Here is a 19,873-nt window from a genome sequence, read left to right on the forward strand (position 1 = left end):
TGCCAAATGTAGGCTATGAATAGATTCTGGCGAGCTCAGCAAGCCCATACAGCTGGGGGTTTGGGCACTGCAAGCCCCCCAATTCTTTTTGAAATTTGACCAGTTACAGGGATATTTTGAGGCCATATGAAATGGGTATTAGAGCATATTCTAAGGTCAGTATTAAGTACTTCAACCCATTGACTTCTGATTGTATCACTAAAATAGCCTTATTTTAATAACAAACACTTAAAAAAAACTCCATCAGTTTTGTGGAAAAATTCGCTCATTAAAAAAAAAGTTGCTTCAGGGCCCCTCCGGGATTAGGGACCCTGAAGTTTAAGCTTCATTAGTTTCATAGTCAATCCGCCACTGGTTATAGGCAGTGGGAGCTAAGCGTTTAAGGAAGAAGGACAAGCCGTGCCAGAGATCTAATTTTTAAACTCTTTACGTCTGGCATGTCTTCATTTCCTTTGTACTGCTCTTGGCAGCGAAAGCATTACGAGTTTCAAGAGACTGTTATATACCAATATTAATAAAAACGTTGGAACTTAAAATACTGTCTCTAACACCAATTCTTTCTCTTCTGCCCCATATTGTAGGAGCTGAAGGTGTTGATTTTATATGAGCCGCTACTGCTTGTGGAAGGCTTTTTATTCTACCCAGGGGCTTAAAGAAGAACATTTGTCATGGTTCTGGAAACGAGTGCAAAGTATTATGTCTCTGAAAGAGAACGCTGGGAATGAAGTTGCCAGGATGTCATTGAAAGACACCGGCGCCGATATAAAAGAATTCTTAGATGGTATCAACTTGGGGCAGTACTTTTCTAACTTTCCAGCGTTCGGGTATAATACTTTGCAAGACTGCGTGGGGATAAACAACAGCATGCTGCAACAAATGGGAATATCTCCTACTGGGCACCGCAGAAGGATCCTCAAGCAGTTGGAAGCCCTGTTTTCCAAATTCCAAGGAAAAAGTGCCGAAGTTGAAAGTCACAATTCTGACCCTCGGGGTCTAAATTTGAATGGGGGTGGAATAAAGGGCAGGATATCCAGGGAGCGGACAAATGCCGTCTGTGGCAATAATTGCATCTGGGAAGAAAACCAAGAGTTTGCAGACAATGAGTCGCAGGAACTCAAAGGCAGCCCATCTTCACAACTGGACTCTCTTAATGCATCCTGTCTGCAGTCAAACTGCTCCGCAGATGTTTCTGCTGAGACCGAAAGTGCACTGGAACGTGGGAGGCCCGAAACGGCGTCTCGCGCAGGTGAACCTCTGGAAAAAGGACAAACCGAACTTGTGAACGCGCGATCGGAAGAGGCCCCCGCAGAGAAGGCTACTCCAGAGGCTTTATGTTCCTCTGAAATGAAGTTTGGTGAGGAGGGGGATCGGATCTATTCAGGACGGGAAAGCTTGCCCTGTGGTTCGCCGTTCGTTGAGTTTAAAGGCAAAATGGTGGAGAATGATCTGTACGGCCCTTGTAAGCAAAGAAGGGGGAAAGCGGCTCCTAGGACCACACGGTCATTCATGCTCCGGCATCGGCCTGTACCACAAATACCCGGCTCTTCCAAAGCTGCTGCGCCACCAAGGTAAACTTAGTTTTTGCTCTTCGGCATTACGTAGTGCTTTTGGGTGTTCAGTGGGCTTCATGTGTATGTTTTCAGTAATGATCGCCATGGCCCTCGTAGTGTGCATGAGATTCATTTCATAGATGGGGAGTCTGTGGGAGTGGGAACTGGAGCTGTTGTGGTGGCTTGGCCTTCCTAGTGATCTGAAGGCAGGTGAGATTTGAACCGGGCATTTTTTGGTTTGCGGCTTTGTCATTTGGGCAGCATCGTCTAGGTGTCTGATTTTGAACCTGGTTCCGGAAGCAGATTAAAAAATGCATACAAATAGTTAATGAATTATAGATTAATGTTTTTTTTTAATTAGAAATAATAATAGATTCTTAAACACTGTCAAAACACTTATCCGGAAGTCCAAGGGTGGTGGGTACACAGTTAAGGTGGGTGGTGGATATTAGGGCACTATATATTTTACAAATTATATTAGACAATGTAAATTTATTGGTTGTAAAAGTGCTCTTTTTGTGATTTTGTATTTTTATGTGTTTTTTTTGTATTATGATTTTAGTTTTAGTTTTTTTTATTTTTACTTCTTGTTTAATTATAAAAAATCATTTAAAAAATTAAAAAAATGCATACAGTATGGCCAGGGACTGGAGTGGGGAGTGCTTCTATAAACTCTGGGGAATGCTCAGCTTTGCAGCAAAACGTAAGAGATTTTGGAGGGAAGTTGGCTTTTTAAAAAGCACCCCCCCCAAACCAGAGAAGGTATGCCTAGTGAGATCTCATGAAAACATGATTGACATTGTGTAGTTGCCTAGCAATTGAGGTATTGTGGAAGACCCCCCCCCACACACACACAAACACACTATTGGGTGAGGAAAATAGAAAATGTGGCAATGGGAGGCTGGGGTGGGGGAGAGAGCTGTAGGAGTGGGATTTGGGGTTGAGAAAATGTTGATGGAGAAAGTAGCAACAGGAAGAAGAAGAGTTGGTTTTTATTGGCCGACTTTCTCTGCCACTGAAGGGAGAATCAAACCGGCTTACAATCACCTTCCCTTCCCCTCCCCACAACCGATACCCTGTGAGGTAGGTGGGGCTGAGAGAGCTGCGATTAGCCCAGGGTCACCCAGCTGGCTTCATGTGTAAGAGCGTGGAAGCAAGTCCAGTTCACCAGATTGGTGTCCGCCGGTCATGTGGAGGAGTGGGGGATCTCCAGATCAGAGTCCATTGCTCCAAACTACTGCTCTTTTTTTAAATATCAATTTTTATTAATTTTTATAACATAAAACAAAACAAACAAATGCAATAATAATAATATAAAAAAATTAAAAAAAGAAACTACAAAAGAGTATCTATGTATACTTATTGGTACATTCGGGGTTACAAAAGTATAAGATCCAAAAAGATACCCCTTCGACCCTCCACCCACCTTAAAAAAGTGACCCATCACCCGACTTCCGAAGAAGTGTCTTAACAGTTTTAAAAATATCTATTAACAATAAAATATAAAAAATATTAAAACTAGTTTCTATAACTCACTAATTAAAAGAGTAAAATCCATTTTTGCCAGTTTATCCCAATATGTGACGGCCTTTGCCCAAATTCTTCCATATCTTTTCCATGTAGGAATTCGGTTAATTTGGCCATCCCAAATGGCCAAGCACTTAACCACTATCCTATGGGGAAACTGGCAATGCAGGGGAAAACCAGCAATGGAAGGGAATGGGGAGAAAAATGGCAACGAAAGGCCTGGCAGCGTACGTTATATTTCTGGGAGAACCTCCAAGTATGCAAAAAACGAGTTTGCCCTTGTGACTCCTCCCATACGGGAGTCCCCCCCCCAAATGAACGGTTACAGTTAGTTACGCCATGATCCCAAGGGAGGGGGGGCGGGGTTCGAGATTTGGGGGGGAGGCGGTTAAGAATTGCTGTTGGGGAACACAAGAAGAAGAATCAACAGCCCAAGGAGCAATGGGTAAAGATTGTCACGGACAGGAGACCACGTCAAGAAAGCATGCAGATGGCAACAGAAACTCCAGACAGAAGAAAAAGTTTAAAAAGAAGGGTTAAGAAAGCCGAAAGAATACCAATTTGACTTTTAATATGGGAAACGCGCAGGGGGGGAGAGAAGAAAAATGATATCAACTTAATTTTTTACTTGGGGGTATATAAAGTTTTTAAAGATCTACCCCATTTTCTATGACAGAGATGAGTGACTGGAGAAAATTATGTTAATGTGTTTTGTTATTCTCTGTTTTTATTTTTTTCAATGATTTTTTCTTTTTTTCTTTCTTTTTTCTCTTTTTATTATTAATATTATATTATTACTGCTTACCGAAATATATTAAATAAGGGGAAAGTCTAACATTAAAATAATGACTTGTAAGGATTAGAAAATATTAATACAAAGGAGACCCCAGATATTTGTAGGGAGGGAGGAAATCGGTTGGGAAGTCAATTATAATTAATTATATTTAATCCTGAAGACATGCACCCAATAATTTTTTAATTTTTTATCGAGTCAAAGATTGGTATATAGGATGTATTGTCAAATGAGATGTATAGCAATTATTGAAAAAAAATAAATATAATTTTTCAATAATTGCTGTACAACAGCAATTCTTTTATATATATATATATATATATATATATATATATATATATATATATATATATATATATATATATATATAAGAATTGCTGTTGAGGCGTTTCAGGGGTGACGAGTACTATCTATTTGGGGAACTGCCAAGATATGTAAAAAAAAAAAGCATTATAAGTTAACTGAAAGAAAGGAGAACGCCCCTCCGCCCACAACCAGGTGGGAACGAACGATGCTCCAGAAAGGAGGAAATGTTGAGAACAACTGAGAAAAAGGGGGGAGTGTGGGAGGAGAAATCAGATCGCTGAAGCCCTGGAGGGCTGAGAGAAACCTGGAGGAGAAATGTTGAGGGATGGGATCAAATTTCCAAATGATTTCCACCCGCTGGCGATTCTTTACAGGTTTCCCAAGCCCCTAACTGAACCTAATAGGAGAGTGGCTGGCCCCTGTGCTGCTGATGAAAGCAATCATGGCAGGCCGGCCACATTCGAGACAAGGGTCTCTCTACCTTCTTGGGGAATATGAAACCACTAGATATTTTAATGGTGAATTAAGCAGTAATGTCAGGCCAACCACAGTCAAGGCAAGGGTCTCTACCTTCTTGTAAAAGGTAAAGGTCCCCTGTGCAAGCACCGGGTCGTTCCTGACCCATGGGGTGACGTCACATCCCGACGTTTCCAAGGCAGACTTTGTGGGGTGGTTTGGCAGTGCCTTCCCCAGTCATCTTCCCTTTACCCCCAGCAAGACCTTCTTGAGGAACATGAAATATTGTTTAAAATTACATTCAGGCTATGTGCATAAAGTGTCTATAAAACATAAATGAAATTGGGTCCCATCCCCAAGATATTTCATTATGTATATACAAAAATTTCAAAATATTCCAATATATGGAATGATCCGAAATACGGGCTATTTCTGGTGCCAAGCAGTCCGGATAACAGATACTCAGCCTGTAGATGCCAGGTTAAGCCTCAAGGAAAAGGTGAATCCACACTCAAGGGTCCACCACTGAAAGTTGCCGCCTGCCTCACCTCTGCAGGTGGGGTCACAGAAGAGGGTTGGAAAGCAGGTCATAACTGGATGTCTGGATAGAACGGGAGGAGTCCGTCCTTGGGTTGTTCATTCTCATCCCCCCTAACCTGCTTCACAAAGTTGTTTCTGCGGCCGAGGAAAGGATCACCTCCTCCATATACGTCACCCTTGAGCTCCTCGAAGGAAATGTGTAATATAAATGTGAGGAACGAACGAACGATTTCCGGAAACGAGATACGGTGAACTAGCCAATATGGACGGGAAGTGAATATGGGGTGGTTGGGTTTTGGCACCCGCCCCCAAGTTGTGGCATGCTGTCCTAGCCTAAAAATAGCTCGAGAGACGTTTGACCTTAGCTTTGTGGTCGCTGTAATCATGATTCACAAACCACAGGGTTGCGATTACCCTTTGTTTTCAAGTTCCATCATTAAATGTGATGCCGGAGTGCAAAGATTGCTTAATGCTGGCTGCCTCTTGATTTTTTTTAATGTCAAGGTCTGTATTTTTAACAGTGGTGTCTTTCAATCTAGGCTTGTCCCTTCCCCTCAAAAGATCTAGTGCCATTGTGCAGTTCATTTAACTAAGATTTTTCTTGTTAGAAGCTAAGCAGAGTTGGTCCTGGTTAGTACTTGGATGGGAGACCACCAAGGAAGTCCATGGTTGCTGCACAGAGGCAAGCAATGAAAACCACCTCTGTTCATCTCTTACTCTGAAAGCCCTACAGGATTGCTATGAGTCAGTTAGGACTTTCCAGCACTTTCCACCACCCGTCTGAACAGTAGCACTGCAAGATTGGTAAATTGTGCTCATGTTATGAAAGGGGTGCTGGTTGAGGGATGGCCTAAGGCCATCTAACTACCGTATTTTTCGCTCCATAAGACACACTTTTTTCCTTCTCAAAAGTGAGGGGAAATGTCTGTGCGTCTTATGGAGTGAATGCCGGCTGGGCGCGTGCGCGTCGGGACGGCGTGAGCCGGCGTTCCCCACCCCGACGGCCAGCTGGGAGGCAGGCGCACAGAGCCGGCTCGTGCCGTCCTGACGTGCAGGCGCCCAGACAGCTCTGTGCTGCCTGCCTCCCAGCTGGCTGTCCGGGCGGGGAACGCTGGCTCGCGCTGCCCTGACGCGCACGCGTGGCTCTGTGCGGCACCGCCCGCCTCCCAGCTGGCCGTCGGGGCGGGGAATGCCGGCTCGCGCCGTCCCAACGCACACGTGCCCAGCCGGCATTCACTCCATAAGACAAGTTTTTAGAGGAGGAAAACAAAATTTTTTCTTGTTTTCCTCCTCTCAAAACTAGGTGCGTCTTATGGTCAGGTGCGTCCTATGGAGCGAAAAATACGGTAGTTCATGGCAGGGAGCGTGATTTAAATCTAATATATCTCCCCTTTTTGGTATTTTCTAGCTCCCTGCAAGAAAGAAGAAACCTCAACGGCTTAAGTATTTCTTGTTCTGAGAACCTTCTTTCGCAAAATGGTGAGTTGAACTTTGAGATTAATTGCAATTATGCTGAACTCTGAGGAGGGGCTGTGGCTCAGTGGCAAAGCATCTGCTTGGCATGCAGAAGGTCCCAGGTTCAATCCCCGGCATCTCCAGTTAAAGGGACTAGGCAAGTAGGTGATGTGAAAGACCTGCCTTGAGACCCTGGAGAGCCGCTGCTGGTCTGAGTAGACAATACTAACTTTGATAGACCAAGGGTCTGATTCAGTCTAAGGCAACTTCATGTGAGTTGATTCTGAATGTCTTGTTTGGAAAATGTAGCAAGAGGTTGTGGGAAAGGTATGGTAAGAAACCAAGGATCTTCTAGCTGAGAAACTGGCACATCATGTTGTTTAAAGGAAATGTGTTGTTCTTCCGCTATGCTGGTTTTCTATTTGTCTGCACGAGAGGCGAAACATTTGTAATGGTGAAACTGCTGTTGTGCAGTTTCACTTTCGAAAGTGATTAGCCGTGCAGCTTGGGGAGAACTGCAAGTCAAGATCCTGCTTAGGATCCTGATGAGAGCCAGTGTGGTGTAGTGGTTACAAGCGGTGGACTCTGATCTGGAGAACCGGGTTTGATTCCCCGCTCCTCCACATGAGCGGCGGAGGCTAATCTGGAGAGCCGGGTTGGTTTCCCTGCTCCTTCCACATGAAGCCAGCTGGATGACCTTGGGCTAGTCACAGCTCTCTCAGCCCCACCTACCTCACAGAGTGTCTGTTTTGGGAAGCGGAAGGGAAAGTGATTGTAAGCTGGTTTGATTCTCCCCTAAGTGGTAGAGAAAGTCAGCATATAAAACCAACTCTTCTTCTTCCTCTTCCTCTTCCACCATGGGGCGGGGGGAGAATTAAAAAGGGTTAACAGAGTTGCCATCTCTGGGTTCGGAAATACCTGGAGATTTGAGGGTGGAGCCTGGGAGAGTGGGGTTTAGGGCGGTAAGGGGCCTCATCATGGTGTAGTGGTTAAGAACGATGGACTCTAATCTGGAGAACCGGGTTGGTTTCCCTGCTCTTTCCACTTGAAGCCTGCTGGGTGACCTTGCGCTGGTCACAAGGAACTCTCGGAACTCTCTCAGCCCCACCTACCTCACAAAGTGCCTGTTGTGGGGAGAGGAAGAGAAGGCAATTTTAAGCCACTTTGAGACTCCTTAAAGGTTGAGAAAAAGTAGAGTATAAAAACCAACTCTTCTCCTTCTCTTTCTTCTTTTCCCTTTCCTTTTTCTTCTCCTTCTTCTCCTCAGTAGGGTACAATGCCATGCCATCTTCTAAAGCAGCTTTTGTCTTCAGGAGAAGTGGAATAGATGCTTAAAATGAATAAGTAATAAATAAGTTATTTTTATAGTCTGGAGATCAGTTGTAATTCAAGGAGATCTCCAGCCCCCAACAGGAGGTTGGCAACCCTATTAATAGTGTACCTCCTCCTGTGAAGGTGGGTAAACAGCATTGCTCAACCACTTGGAGCGATCTTTTCTTTAACCCCATTAAAGACATACCTGTACATGTCCAGGCACATTTTTTGCTTTGCGAAATGGCCTCACTGTCAGCTTTAAGCATTGAAAAATCATGAAAGGGCCTCCTCCTCCTCCCTTTTCCCCTTGAAAACCACAAGATTGCTTTGACGGTTATTTTTTTCCCTCCCTGTGGTCATAGTCTTGATTTTTTTGATGCTTAGCTTTAAAAGTGTTTCATGCAGAAATAAAAATGGTTAGCGACTTCCAGTATTCTACAAGGAGTAGTGCTATATCCACGCTGGAGCAGAAAGAGGGAAATGTGCAATGAAGCAATTAATAAAACCATGGGCACACTGCAGTTGCGCATTAAGAAAATCACACTTGCATTGAATTCTTCTGGCACTTTCTTGAAACCCTAGGCAAAAATGTATGGTAGTGCTGCAAACATATTGCCTTGGTGTCTGGCTGAATGGATCTATTCATAAACACACCTGACGTTAAATTACGATGGGTAGCCATGATAGTCTGTCACTAGCAGTAGAAAAGAGCAAGAGTCCAGCAGTACCTTAAAGACTAACGAAATTGCTGGCAGGGTATGAGCTTTCATGAGCCACAGCTCACTTCTTCAGATACACTTGACGTTGGCATCGATAAGATTACTAAGGAATTCATTGTACGGTGGGTTTTTATATAACGCAGTACGGGCTATGGTTTTTGCGGCATTGTCCAGAGGGTCATCCTACCATGGCAGGAAGATATATGCATACTTTTACTGTGTTCAGTGAGTTAAGTTTATAGCAGCAGAAGAGGGCTACTTCTAGTAACTGAGGTTGGGGGAACAGATGCTCAGAAGGACCGTTCTCTAGCTGGGACTAGAACCCACATGGCTGGGGTTGGATTTTCGCTCCGAAGTTTGGCCCTGATGTTGCTGCTGTGGAGAAGATAACAGTGTATGTGCCACTTATTCTGCCATAGGTGTGTGCCAGTGTGGTGTAGTGGCTTGGAGCGGTGTACTCTAATCTGGAGAACCGGGTTTGATTCCCCACTTCTCCACATGAGCGCCAGAAGCTAATCTGGTGAACCAACTCGTCTTCTTCTATATCGTCTTCTACTACTACTTCTTCCACTTCTTCTACATATTAGTGCAGCAGCTATACTGGCTATTGACTCCTGGCTCTGGTTTGCAATTATTTTCCCATGTTAGGTATCTTACAGAGGGTGTGCACATGCCAGAAACCAGAGGTGACTATGATGTGGAAGTGATGTGTATTTAGGGAGAAACCCATTGCTTCTCCAATTTCTTTCTTTCTTTCTTTCTTTCTTTCTTTCTTTCTTTCTTTCTTTCTTTCTTTCTTTCTTTCTTTCTTTCTTTCTTTCTTTCTTTCTTTCTTTCTTTCTTTCTTTCTTTTTGTTCCTTTCAGGTCATCTTGAGGGGTTTTCAGGCTCAATGTTTTATTTTATTGTTATTGTGGACCAGCTTGTGACTCTGCCTTGGGTAGAAAATTGGGTTCATGTTCAAATCAACTTTGGGCGAAAACGCATGGTCGCTTTATCCTCCTTTAATCCCTGTTTCAGCCAGGATTCAGCCAGGATCAAACACATGCGTTTCGCCTAATGTGGGTTCGATCCTGGCTAAAACAGCGATTAAAGGAGGATAAAGCGACCATGCGTTTTGGCCCTTAGTTTTCCCAGTAGGAAATGTTGCTGGAAAGGAAGTAAGCAGAGGATATTTGGGAAAGGAGGCATTGTCGTCTACCTCTTCCATTTGAGTTTCTTGTTTTTCAGCCATGGGATTTATTGCCATGGGATCTAAGACCCAAAACACCAGTGCTCCCATCATTGGCATAGGGAAGCTAGTACCCCCAAAGCAGTTGTATTTCCAAGAACAGAATCATAGAATCATAGAATTGGAAGGGACCATCAGGGTCATCTAGTCCAACCCCCTGCCCAATGCAGGAAATTCACAACCAGCTTTCGATTCAATCGACCAAAATAGGCTTTGGCAGAAGTTGGCGGATACCTCTATTGACCAGAGGCTTTTTAGATTGATAAGGGAATTGCATACAGACCTCACAGCTAGAGTCAGAGTGGAAGGAACTGGAAGTTTAACAGAACCAATTCCCCTAACGAAAGGAGTGAAACAGGGTTGCCTGCTAGCTCCTCTCTTCAGTTTTTATATTAATGATATAGTACAAAAGATGAATGCGTTAACACATTTCTTCCCCGTTTTGGCTGGAAGGAAAATAACCTTATTATATGCCGATGATATGTCTATTTTGGCCCTCACGAAAACTGGGCTAAAGGAAAGACTGGAAATGCTGGTTGAATACTGCAACAGGGAATCCCTAAAGATTAACTACAACAAAACTAAAATAGTTGTTTTTGGCAATCATAGGATTGGTCACAGTTGGACAACTGCAAACCAAAAAGAAGAACAGGACCAGCTTTTTAAATACTTAGGCATAATTTTCTAACCCACATTGTCATGGCAAATGCAATGTAAATCTGCTATTCTGTCACAACCACCTCCCCCCACACCCCGTGACCCCTACTCCATGCCCAGAAGATGGCCAAGATGCCCTCCCTCTCATGATCTGCCTAAGGTCATAGAATCAGCATTGCTGACAGATGGCCATCTAGCCTCTGCTTAAAAACCTCCAGGGGAGGAGAGCTCACCACCTCCTGAGGAAGCCTGTTCCACTGAGGAACCACCCTAACTGTTAGAAACTTCTTCCTAATGTCTAGAGGGAAACTCTTTTGATTTAATTTCAACCCGTTGGTTCTGGTCCCTCTGGGGCAACAGAAAACAACTCGGCACCATCCTCTGTGTGCCGGCCCTTCAAGTACTTGAAGATGGTTATCATATCACCGCTCAGTCTTCTCCTCTTCAGTTTTTACATTCTTGACATCTGTGGGAGAAAGTCAACACAGCTAATCCAGCTGGTCTGTGCCTTCCCTAGAACACAGTAGAAATGCACTGAATAGTACAAACTGCCATTGTTCTGAGAAAGCAGAGACAACTGAGTTTAAACATAAGCGTCTGCAAAAGTTTTAATTAAAGGAAGCTGCAACCCTGAGGCCTTCTTGGAAGCACGTCCTGGTGAAATCGGGCGCTAAGCATTTGGGTGCACACATTTATTTTCTAAAATTAAAATGCGTGTACTGTGAGGGACTTGTAAGAGAACAACTAAATATGGGATTGTGGGTTTGCTTTCCCCCCCCTCCAAAGGCCCATCTGCTTAAATTGATGCTGTGGGTATGCTGATTTTGTTTTTAGTCAACTTGAAATGAATAAGAAGCAGTGTTTGGAGAGGGTTAATAGGAAAGAAGTCTGAATGATTCCGGAGGATAATCTGACACCTATGCCTGTTCGTCATTGTGTTGGCGACTTTGCATGTGTGAATGAGTTGTCACAGGTAGAACTTTCATATTCCTGTGATCTGCTTTACCAAGCTTTTTCACCTGCCAGTTATAAAATGTGAGAGAAATTGAGTGATATACATGTGTATCTGTACCAACTGTTCCTCTTTTTTTTTAAAGGTGATTCTGCTGAGGAAAAGCCACCTCCCATATCTCCGTATGGTGAAACCTTCCTTTTTAATCCTGCAGAAGAATCCGTAAGTCGTTCTTTGCTAGCAAAATGCCACTTTCCACTGTGGGTGGGATGTGGGGTGGGGAAACAAGACCACCGAAACTGCTGTGGGTGATGTGTGGTTCTCAGTGCTGGGTGCTCCAAGACGCGTTGCACAGACGGGTTAGCAGAGTCTGGTTTGCCAGTGTTGGGGTGGAAAGGAATTTTTGCGATCACTGTAGCACCGACCTCCAAGTGCAAGACTTCATAGCTTCCATAGAAATGTGTTGCATCCATTCAGTCTTTTAGGGAAAAGTAAAGAGTACATCGTAACACCACAGGAGTTGGGGTTAAGCTTGCTCATTGTCCCTAATGATCCCAAACCCTGAGTATTAAGCATGCTTCATGTTCATGGCCTCATGCCTTCATCTTCATTGCCTTCTGTTTCTTGGTCACGCTGTGGTGTGACAGAATGATGGAAGAGTGGGATCAGAATATTAGATTTGTGTATGAAAAGGTACTTATGCTTGCTAAAAAGTATGTAGCGCCAGGGTATCAGGTGATACAAGGGGCCAGTAAGGTTCTGCCTGGTACAGGCTTCTAGGGTTGCCAGCTCTGGGTTGGGAAATACCTGGAGATTTTGGGGATGGAGCCTGACGGAGGCGGGGGTTTGGAGAGGGGAGGGACTTCAATGCCATAGAGTCCAATTGCCAAAGCGGCCATTTTCTCCAGGGAAACTGATCTCTGTCGGCTGGAGATCAGTTGTAATAGCAGGAGATCTCCAGCCACCACCTGGAGGTTGGCAACCCTGCAGGCTTTGCAGATATTCCGAACGTTATTACATTCTAAATAACAGTACATTTCAATACAACATCCATCTTGCATCCAGCTTTCTTGAATTACATGAACTTTAAAATTAAATGCAAAAGGTGAAGAAGGATACAAGGGTGTGGAGAAACTTTCTGGAAAATAGTTTCATGGGAGAAGGAGATTTTTAAAATTTTTTATCATTTTTTAAAATGCCAAACCCAGGTCTAAAAACAGCATCTTTTATACAGAATGTTGCAGAGGGAAAAGGGGTGGGGGGAGAAACAGAGTGGAGCAAAACCACAGCCATAACAAGGGGAAGGGAGATTTTGATATATGAAAAATATTGACAGATATTGCATTTTCGAGCAAGTCTATCAGCGCCATTTCCCCAACAACATGCGCTCACTTCGTGTCTCTGTGTCACATTTTGATAATTCTCACAATATTTCAAAACTTTTCCATTATTATTACAGTACACTGTTTGTTTTTGAAAGACATAATGCTATTTCACACTTAATAGACTACAGGATAATGTGAGCATAACTTCTATATGCGCCGGGAAACACAGTGGTGGCGCTACATACTTTTTAGCAAGCATAAGTACCTTTTCATACACAAAAAAATTCATGCGACTCGATTTATTACGATATTCACTTTATTGCGGAGGTCTGGAGCTGAACCCACAATATCTCCTAGGTATGCTTGCACTTGAAAACTGGTGATTCTGGCCTGGTGATTCAGCTTGAGCATCTTACTGCTCAGGTATCGTTTACTCTTGGAGTCTCCATCTCTGCTCACTCCGGATTGCCAGCGATGCTGAAGAAATCCCTCATGGGAGGATGTTTCCCAGTATTTTCTGAAACCCTCTTTAAGGAGCGATACGTGCTTCTCCGGCTTAAGAAAACATGCACCTGCAAGCATAACACTGTGTGAATTTTGTTTGTAAGACTGATGATCGGGAAAATTAAGTGAAATGTATATGACAGAGCGGACTTGGAGAAGAGAAGGTTGATGGGGGGGAATGCCTGGGGAAATGTGTTGATGAGGCACAGGGGAGTTAGAGGGGAAAGTGGAGTCACTTGGAACGTAAGGCATTTATCTACTGGAAAATGAGCTTGGATGTGGAGAGGCTAGGCTGCGATCCCAGTTAGTGAGAAGACCACCTTTAGGGAACAAACTTAATAAAGATTTACAAGCTCTTTGTTTAAGGCCTGGTCTACACATATACCTAGGGTTGCCAGGTCCCTCTTTGCCACTGGCAGGAGGTTTTTGGGGCAGAGCCTGAGGAGGGCGGGGTTTGGAAAAAGGAGGGACTTCAATGCCATAGAGTCCAATTTCCAAAGCGGCCATTTTCTCCAGGTGAACTGATCTCTGTTGGCTGGAGGTCAATTGTAGTACCTGGAGGTTGGCAACCCGACATATAGCAGGATGGGATTGTAGGCTCCTGAGATGGTAGAATGGGCTGAACCACTGCAGGTGGGAAGAGTCGCCGTTTTAGTGTTCCCCTATGTGACAATTCCCTGTAAATAATTTAAAAATAGTGCATTGGAGAAAGAGAGAAGTTCTGGTCTAGCCCTTCATGTGAAGTGCTAGTTTTCCATTTTCAGATACTTTTTAATTACTTGGAAAAACATAATCCCTCCCATACATCCTGAAGTGGTATAGTCCTTTCTACCACCTCAGCTCTTTGCCACATGACTACCTTACTTTGTTGCATATGTAGATAGGGTTGCCAACCTCCAGGTACTGATGGAAAAAGAAACACCTCTATACTCAACAGATATGCAAAATTCAGTATAGGATTAAAAAAAAAATACTGTATCACATCCAAATAGAATTCTTAACCTTTATATTCTATCAAATTCTAACATTTATATACAAATCAACCACACTAAATGCAAAACAAAAAGGATCCAATTTGATTACATATAATTTCCACATATAGTCCACATGTTACTCTTATGATATTTCTACAAGTGTCCATAAGTAATCTTCAGCTTCCTGTTATAAGTTTCACTTGTATGTTGTCAGCCGGATCAGCAACTCCCGTTGATTTGAAAATCCTTGTAAATTCCACAACGGTATTCACATAATAAGGGAGCACAAGTATCATGCGTAAGCACCTCTAGTTGGTTTGAGAATCCTTTTAGATTTCACAACGATATTCACAAAGTAAGGTAGCACAAATACCATGCACAAAGGGTCATCCCAAGTAATGTACCATTTCAATTCTTCTTCAGTGTGCAATATTATCCACTAAATAAGACAAAATATGTCATATCAATAACCAGTGGATCCTCATCATATATAGCATATTATAATAGAGTATTGCTTACCTCATATTCAGTTTCAAGAACGCTCAATTGCATACCATCTTGTGAAACAGTATATTAAAAAAAAAACCTATACTGAATTTTGGAAACCTTCAGGTACTAGCTGGAGATCTTCTGCTATTACAACTGATCTCCAGCCGATAGAGGTCAGTTCACCTGGAGAAAATGGCCGCTTTGGCAATTGGATTCTCCCGCCAGTGGCAAAGAGGGACCTGTTGACGAGGCCACCCTTTAAATCAGCTGACTTGATGATGCCTCAGGCAGGTTCTAATTTTAAACCCAATCTGGCCAGTTGGAGTTCTGATTTTTATTTGGTTTCGTTTGCCAGCAACTCTCCCTTCCCATATTACAAACTGCTTTTGAACATTCCCTTGGTTTCAGAAGGATTTTACTATGAGGGGAATGACACATACCTGCTCAAATTCTCTTTGGCCACGTGGAACTTAAGCCAGAGTGCAGGGATGCTGGACGTTTGCGGGTCCTCCAGATGTGCAATTCAACTGCACAAAATGGCGTGCTGTATGCATCACAACTGTAGAAGGAACGCCGTTTCTCCAACTGTTAATGCCCTCACAGACATGTTTAAGCCCTGGCAGAAAGAAAAGACAGGCACAGTATGGTTGGTGGTGGATTGACTACCTTTGGGAAGACTGAGGGGAAACTGGCAGCAATGCGTATATCAGAAAGGATGCTGTAAGCTTGGGAAACTCGGAGAAAAGGGCAAACAAAACCTATAAGAAGTTGAACTTCCTTCCCTATGGGAAAAAAAAAAACTAAACAGTTTGAGATTCTTTGGTATAGAAAAACATACTTGTGTAATTGAGGTTTATAAATATATACATGGTGTGGAAAATGTGTAATTAGGGAACTCTCCTGTAAAGGAGCCCCGTGGCGCAGAGTGGTAAGCTGCAGTACTGCAGTCCAAGCTCTGCTCACGACCCGAGTTCGATCCCAACGGCAGTTGGTTTCAGGTAGCCGGCTCCAGGTTGACTCAGCCTTCCATCCTTCCGAGGTCGGTCAAATGAGTACCCAGCTTGCTGGGGGTAAAGGGAAGATGACTGGGGAAGGCACTGGCAAACCACCCCGTAAACATAGTCTGCTTAGAAAACGTCAGGATGTGACGTCACCCCATGGGTCAAGAATGACCCGGTGCATGCACAGGGAACTACCTTTACCTGTTTTACCAGTAAAACATTAGAATTTGGTGACACCCAGTGAAGCTGATGAGTAGTTGATACAGGACAGGTTCTAAGAAAGTAGTTCTTCACAAAATGCACAGTTAAGGTGTGTAATTCTCTGCCTTGGTACTGTGCTCATAAGCCTTCCAAGAGCATCTGGTTGGCCTCTCTGTGGGGGGAAGAAGATGCGGGATGAGATGGACCATTGGTGTGGTCTAGCAGGGCTGTTCTTATGTTCTTTTGTGTTCTTCATGTGATTGTAAAGTGGAAAAATTAAGAGCAGCTAGCCACTGCTGGTCGAAGTGGGTTGATCAGAGGCCAGGTTGTGGGTAAGCAAATGTCAAGTTGCTCTTTTGCATTTCCTCCTGTGGTTAGCAGTGCTCTCAGTTTTATAGAGCAGGCATACAGGACACTCTCATGGCTTCGTGGGGAGACACCAGAAGCAGATGTTTTACTCTCACTGCCGAATACTCGGTTCAGCCTCTGCTGTTGTCAGCTCCTTAGAAGGAGAAGCCCTGCTATGTCTAACCTGGGCTTGGCCACCAGTGGCTCAAGAGGTGGGAATGATTGTAGCATAGTGGTTAAAAGAGCTGTGATCTGGTGAGTCCCTGGTTCAAATTCTACCTCAGCCATAATTCAGTGGGGGGCCTTAAGCCATTCTTAGCCGTTCTAGTAAAAATGGATATTAGTCATGATGCATACCTATTATCTCCAGGATCAGAGGAGCATGCCTGTTCTATTAGGTGCTTTGGAACTCAGGCAAGCTAATGCTGCTGCAGTCGTCTTGTTTGTGGGCTTCCTAAAGGCACCTGGTTGGCCACCGTGTGAACGGACTGCTGGACTTGATGGACCTTGGTCTGATCCAGCAGGGCCTTTATGTCCTAATGTTTTTAGCCAAAGCCCTCTGGTTCAAATTCTACCTCAGCCAAAATTGAGTGGGAGGCCTTAAACAAGTTGTTCTTAGCCAAATCCCTCTGTCTGTAATAACACTGGCCTGCCTTGCAGGACTGTTGTAGAGGTTGCAAGAAGATGATGTGTGTGAAGGACGTTCTAGCTGATTCCCTTACTTGATTAGATGGTTTCGTTTTGATTGGCCAGAAACCTGATAACTTTGTATATCGTAAAAATCGTGAAAGCTATTTTTGCAAGCCAGAAATATACGGAGGCTTGTTTTACATGCATATATGTAGACCATAAAACCGGGTAGAGTCGGCATTAAGACTGGTGGATTTAAAGTAGTTTGGCTCTTCTCAGATAATATGTTTAGTAAATCATTGACGGAATCCTTCTTTCCAGGAAATCTGCGGCAGCGAACTCTCAAGCCTCCGGGAAAAGGACAGAGATGAGAGAGACGCTGAAAGCGATACCCTTCCTAGCAAAACATGGTACATGGTGAAAATGTTTACTTCTATAACAGTCAAATGTGGTTGTGTGGAAATTGTTGCAAGATCCAGAATGATGCAGTGCTTATCCAGACTTTTCTTCTTAAGTTCTCCCTTTAGGTCAGGGGTCCCCAACCTTTTTGAGCCTGTGGGCACATTCGGAGTTCTGACACAGCATGGTGGGCACTGCCACATAATGGCTGCTGCAGGAGGCAGAGCCAGCCACAAAATGATTGCCGCAGCTTAACTTCAGTAACACAGGGTAGACCCTTGTGCTGTGGTGACAGCGGCTGCCAAAGCAACATTTAAAAAAAACTCTGCACAGCCAATCAGAAGCCTCGCTGGCAAAAGCCCCACCTGACCCCACCTACTTCCTAAAAACTCTTGGGGTGCCAGAAAAGTTGTCGGTGGGTGCCAGGGGGCCCCACGGGCAGTACGTTGAGGACCCCTGCTTTATGTATTTCCTATTTTCCTCTTAAAAATAATGAAATAAAATTAAGATGGTTGCAGTGCAGTCCTAAGCAAAGTTATACCCTTCTAAGTCAATTGAAGTCAGTGGGCTTAGAAGATGTGAGTGTGTTTAGGATTTCATTGTTAGATTTGTAGTGGCTCTACATGACCAGTGTTGTGTTTTCAAGATACTAGGACTGGGGATGGGAGTGTTATCTCATAGCACTTTCATGCACTGATGCCCTCGGGCCCAGCATTAAACATAAAGAACTCATTCATAATGCTGCCTTATATTGAACCAGACCCTCAGTCCATCAAAGTCAGGATTGTCTGCTCAGCCCAGCAGCAGCTCTCCAGGGTCGCAGGCAGAGGTCTTTCACATCACCTACTTGCCTAGTCCCTTTAACTGGAGATGCTGGGGATTGAACCTGGGACCTTCTGCATGCCAAGCAGATGCTCTACTACTGAGCCACAGCCCCTCCCCAAAAGCCTTCTGAACACATGAAACTGACTTATACTGAATCAGACTCTTGGTCCATCAAAGTCAGTACTGTCTACTCAGACCAGCAGCAGCTCTCAGGGTCTCAGGTAGAGGTCTTTCGCAGCCTTTTTTGCTCCATTCCCCCCTTTCACTATTGTTCAGAATATAATTCCCTCCTTCCCAAGATAGTTAAAAACTTTATTGAATGTCGCAGATTAAATAAAAAACAAACTGCAATTTTACAGATTGTACATAATCTACAGGACATCACACTTTGCTGAATAGTGGTCCCAGTCCGTCCATCCCCGAAACCCTAAAATTCCCCCCCTGGGGGGGGGGAATTCCCCTATTGTTGAAAACCCATGGCCTAGTCTCTTTAACTGGAGATGCTAGGGATTGAACCTGGGACCTTTTGCATGCCAAGCAGATGCTCTACCACTGAGCCACGGCCCCTTCATAATAGCCCATTTATCATGACGAAAGCTACAAGGACTAAGAATTCCTCCACCCCTGTGGTATTATGCCCAAATTTTGCAGCATTTCCAATAATTTAATAAGTTACTGGGCATAGAAATTTACTATGTTCCTGCTCGGGAGTGCACCAGAAAGCTCTCTAGTGCATCGTAGCTCAAAAACAACCATATGTGGGGCATGTAGTTCCTTTGGAGGAAGTACCAGTGTCCACGCTTACTGACTAGGTGAGGCCAAGTGAGAGACAGCTTTGAGATCTGGGGCAGAGTTTGGAGGATGCGTAGTATGGGAACTCACATCTATATAGAGAAACACCAGGAAGGCAGATCTCCCTTGGCTTCCAGTTTGATTTGGGAAATCCGTGGCTCTCCTCCTGATCTGACCGCTAGTCGGGTCTGTCCTGCTTCTGGGAGCAGGAAAAAGAAAAGAAGATGGCACAGTTTGGGGGGAGGGTGAGCTATAGTTCGTGGTGCCTGTTGTGAAATGGATCATGCAAGGGCATGCTTGTTGCTACCCCTGTAAGTTCTTTCTCCTTAGTAAGTACAGGCTGTAGTAGAAGAGGGGCCATGGACCAAAGGCAGAGCACATGCTTAGTGCACAATGCATAAAACTCCGAGTTCAGCCCTTGATTTTTTAGAAGACCTGGGGGGGGGGGGGGGAGGCACTGACATTTGGAGAAGATCGTGATGAGCTAGATCAGAGGTTCCCAAACTCATTGAGCCTATGGGCACTTCTGGAATTTTCAGAACATTGAGTGCAGGCCACCAAAAATAGTGGCCGTGGGCTTTGATTAGTCACAAAATAGTGAGAAGTTCCAAGCCAAGTATCCTCCTATGATGGAGATTTCTGGTTCTGAAAGGGAAGAAGAAGAGTTGGTTTTTATGCCTTCTTTTCTCTGCCTTTAAGGAGTCTCAAAGTGGCTTACAATCGCCTTCTCTTCCTCTGCCCACAACACACACCTTGTGAGGTTGGTGGGGCGGAAAGAGTTTGGAGAGACTAGCCCAAGGTCACCCAGCAGGTTTCATGTGTAGGAGTGGGGAAGCCAACCTGGTTCACCAGATTAGAGTCTGCCGCTCATGTGGAGGAGTGGGGA

General features: G+C 44.2%; 1 protein-coding gene across 1 annotated transcript in view; it reads left to right on the forward strand.

Moving 5' to 3' along the window:
* Positions 1 to 696: 696 nt before the first annotated feature.
* The window catches only part of ARAP2 (ArfGAP with RhoGAP domain, ankyrin repeat and PH domain 2), a 128,839-nt gene continuing 109,662 nt past the window's right edge, over positions 697 to 19,873 (forward strand). The window contains 5 exon segments of the mRNA XM_056855272.1: positions 697 to 1,568; positions 6,581 to 6,651; positions 11,645 to 11,770; positions 12,734 to 12,771; positions 17,293 to 17,381. Of these exon segments, the coding sequence (XP_056711250.1) occupies positions 697 to 1,568; positions 6,581 to 6,651; positions 11,645 to 11,770; positions 12,734 to 12,771; positions 17,293 to 17,381 (1,196 nt within the window).

This window comes from Euleptes europaea, chromosome 9 (assembly GCF_029931775.1).
Source record: "Euleptes europaea isolate rEulEur1 chromosome 9, rEulEur1.hap1, whole genome shotgun sequence".
In the NCBI taxonomy this organism is placed as follows: domain Eukaryota; kingdom Metazoa; phylum Chordata; class Lepidosauria; order Squamata; family Sphaerodactylidae; genus Euleptes; species Euleptes europaea.